This window comes from Orbicella franksi, chromosome 4 (assembly GCF_964199315.1).
Source record: "Orbicella franksi chromosome 4, jaOrbFran1.1, whole genome shotgun sequence".
NCBI classification, from domain to species: domain Eukaryota; kingdom Metazoa; phylum Cnidaria; class Anthozoa; order Scleractinia; family Merulinidae; genus Orbicella; species Orbicella franksi.
Genome location: NC_138148.1, coordinates 15534777 through 15537300, shown reverse-complemented (window position 1 = coordinate 15537300; position 2524 = coordinate 15534777). Strand labels below are relative to the sequence as shown.

General features: G+C 41.7%; 1 protein-coding gene across 1 annotated transcript in view; it reads right to left on the bottom strand.

Annotated features, from left to right (window-relative positions):
• LOC145484884 (uncharacterized) overlaps nucleotides 1-2238 on the bottom strand; it is a 4485-nt gene extending 2247 nt beyond the window's left edge. Inside the window, exons 1-3 of the mRNA XM_081463514.1 lie at nucleotides 1811-2238; nucleotides 1338-1396; nucleotides 1-1029 (exon numbers count right to left, since the gene is read on the bottom strand). The exon at nucleotides 1-1029 is cut by the window's left edge and continues 2247 nt beyond it. Of these exons, the coding sequence (XP_081319640.1) occupies nucleotides 345-1029; nucleotides 1338-1396; nucleotides 1811-1852 (786 nt within the window). The 5' untranslated portion in view covers nucleotides 1853-2238 and the 3' untranslated portion in view covers nucleotides 1-344. The remainder of the gene's footprint in view (nucleotides 1030-1337; nucleotides 1397-1810) is intronic.
• Nucleotides 2239-2524: the final 286 nt, after the last annotated feature.

Here is a 2524-nt window from a genome sequence, read left to right as displayed (position 1 = left end):
CGTTGATCACAATATTTTTGAGGATGGAAAATTATAAACAAGTTTAAGTGATGTATAAGTTCTTTCATTTGCCGATTTTTGACAAAACGGGTATTTTTCTTGGTCTGATATCCCATTATTTGTATGATTAACCAGCCTGCGTGGCAATTGCATTAATTACAACTTCCCCTTCTCAACATCAAATTACAACCCAGTCAAATTTATACCCATAAATTGCTTTAAAATTTTTATTAACCCATCTCTGAAAGGTTACGTGTTTCAGCTATTTTTTAAATTAAAGTTACAGGGTGAGTGCTTCAGTGCTGAATTCCCTGCTCGTTTTACTTCTTTACATCCCAAAGAGCTTACAGGTGAGCTCCAAACCACCACTGAGTGGTCGAATCAGGGCCCTCGTTGCAGCGGAACTTTGGGTTAATGTTACCGTAATGACCAAAGTTGTCTTCGCTTGAAACTGAGCCAGATCTTGGGTCAAACTGGCAGCCGGAATGACTGCTGTCAATGTGCCAAAGGTAAGAGGTACTCTGCCAGACACGTGCCGTCAGATGCATGCGCATGTGCCCGCGGATGTTGACGTATTCCACCTTCATGCACTTGCCAGACCCGGTAAAATCAACGACGTTGAAGTCCTTGAAGTTGCCACGGACGTAGTCTTTGAAATCGACACCATAGGTTGGGTAGCTGCAAGTTGATCGCCAGTGAGTGGAATGAGCTTGCAGTGACCTCATTCGTGCCAGGCTCAGGCGGTACAGATTCCAGTTCTGTGCGTTCTCGTTCACTGGAGCGTTGCCGTTAAGGGGAACAGTGCGGAACTGTGATAGCGCACGATGCATGTTAGCCCAAGACATCACCAGTGTCCACGCTGTGCCAGGCTCGGACTTCAGATCACAGTAAGCAGGGTAACTGTTACCGGCAGTGTCGTAAAGTTTGTACATGCCACATTTGGAGTCACCTCGCGATAGATAATCAAGGCAGGAGGTAGGACGGAATGTGTCCTGCGCTTGATTCTTTGGTTTGGGACAGTTATCTCCCGGGAAATAGAAATGAACACATTTTATCATTCTGTGACTGGTGTCCCCTTTCTTTCCCGTTTGTCTGTGTTCCTTTTCCCGCAGTTTCTAAAGCACAAAACCTAGCCCGAGACGGACTATCTTTAAACAGTTTCTGCGAGTATCGTTTTTAGCTCAAGTTTTAATTAGCAATTCATTGCGAAACTATCTTGAGATAGAATATTTAACTTTCAGCTATTGTGACAGAAATGTCTTCAATAAAGAAGACGAAACTTTTAAAACACGTAACGGCTAACATAGTTTCATGATCAAAAAAAGAAATATCTTACCTTGCACCCCTCAGTAAGAACCCTTTTTTGTAAGTTTTGATCGTCAGCATCAGCAATCGCCTAAAAAATAGTTACATTACCTTAGCTTTTAAGGCGGTCAAAATAATTAAGTCGAAGTTATTCTGTATAAGCTAGCGACATTTATTTCTCTTCTTCTCATTGTCTTGCAAACTGATCACACAGCGAAGAAGGAGCAAAAGGCCCAAAGCGGTAAAGCAGCTAAAGGACCTAGACTATAAATTTTCCTGTTACGGTGATTCTAACGCATCGACGCGACAAAACATCAGTTTTATCGTTTTAAAGTTACTACAGATTTTTTTCCTACCCAGAAATAAACGATCTCACACTTTACTGAGACTTCTCAGTTCTCGAGTCCCTGTATTGCAAGAAGAATCCTAAACGCTCTGGCATCACAATATCGGCGCTATTTTGTTACCGCAATTCTTGAAAGATGTGTCCGTAGAGATCACCTACCAACAGGATGCCACTTAAGGCCACGATCATCTTGAACGCCATAGTAGTGCGTAGGGAAGGTAGTGCGTAGGTAGGAAGAATTGTTTCAGAAAGGAACTACTTGTTTGTTGGGGCAGAGTAACCTGTTCAACAAGCCCTCTGACTTTCCTTAGAGAATGGATACCTGTACAAAAGGAGTAAACAAGTGTAAAACACGAAACCGTCCCACGGATAACACGTTTCGCAAATGACCGAAGGGCACCACGAAAAGCACCATCAATCAAAATCATTCAAGTAATAAATTAAACACGAAAGACCGCGTTTGACCGCATTTCCAAACACCGAGAAGAGAGATGAAACTACGGCGCGTAGCGGGGTATTTTTGACAAACTTTGAGATGTTTGGAATTGTGGTCAACTCGGCCTTTAGTTTTTGATATACCTTCTTAAGCAAAGCTAAAACTGAAGAGAAAACTGAGAAATAAAATCGTAAACATCTCTGATAATTAAGATCAGATATCCAAACACCGTCACGGTCATAATTTCCTTTGTGACGACTTGATGAATTATCAATGAGTTTGAGAATACTTTTGATAACATGACATTTTTATCGTTTTCTTTTACTTCCATACGTCTCTACGTCCTCACTTATATTCTATTACAAGAACAAGGTTCGGAAAATAAGGGTGTGGTTTGTGCCGCCTTGTAAAGAGCTCATCGTCTCTCACAAATACAG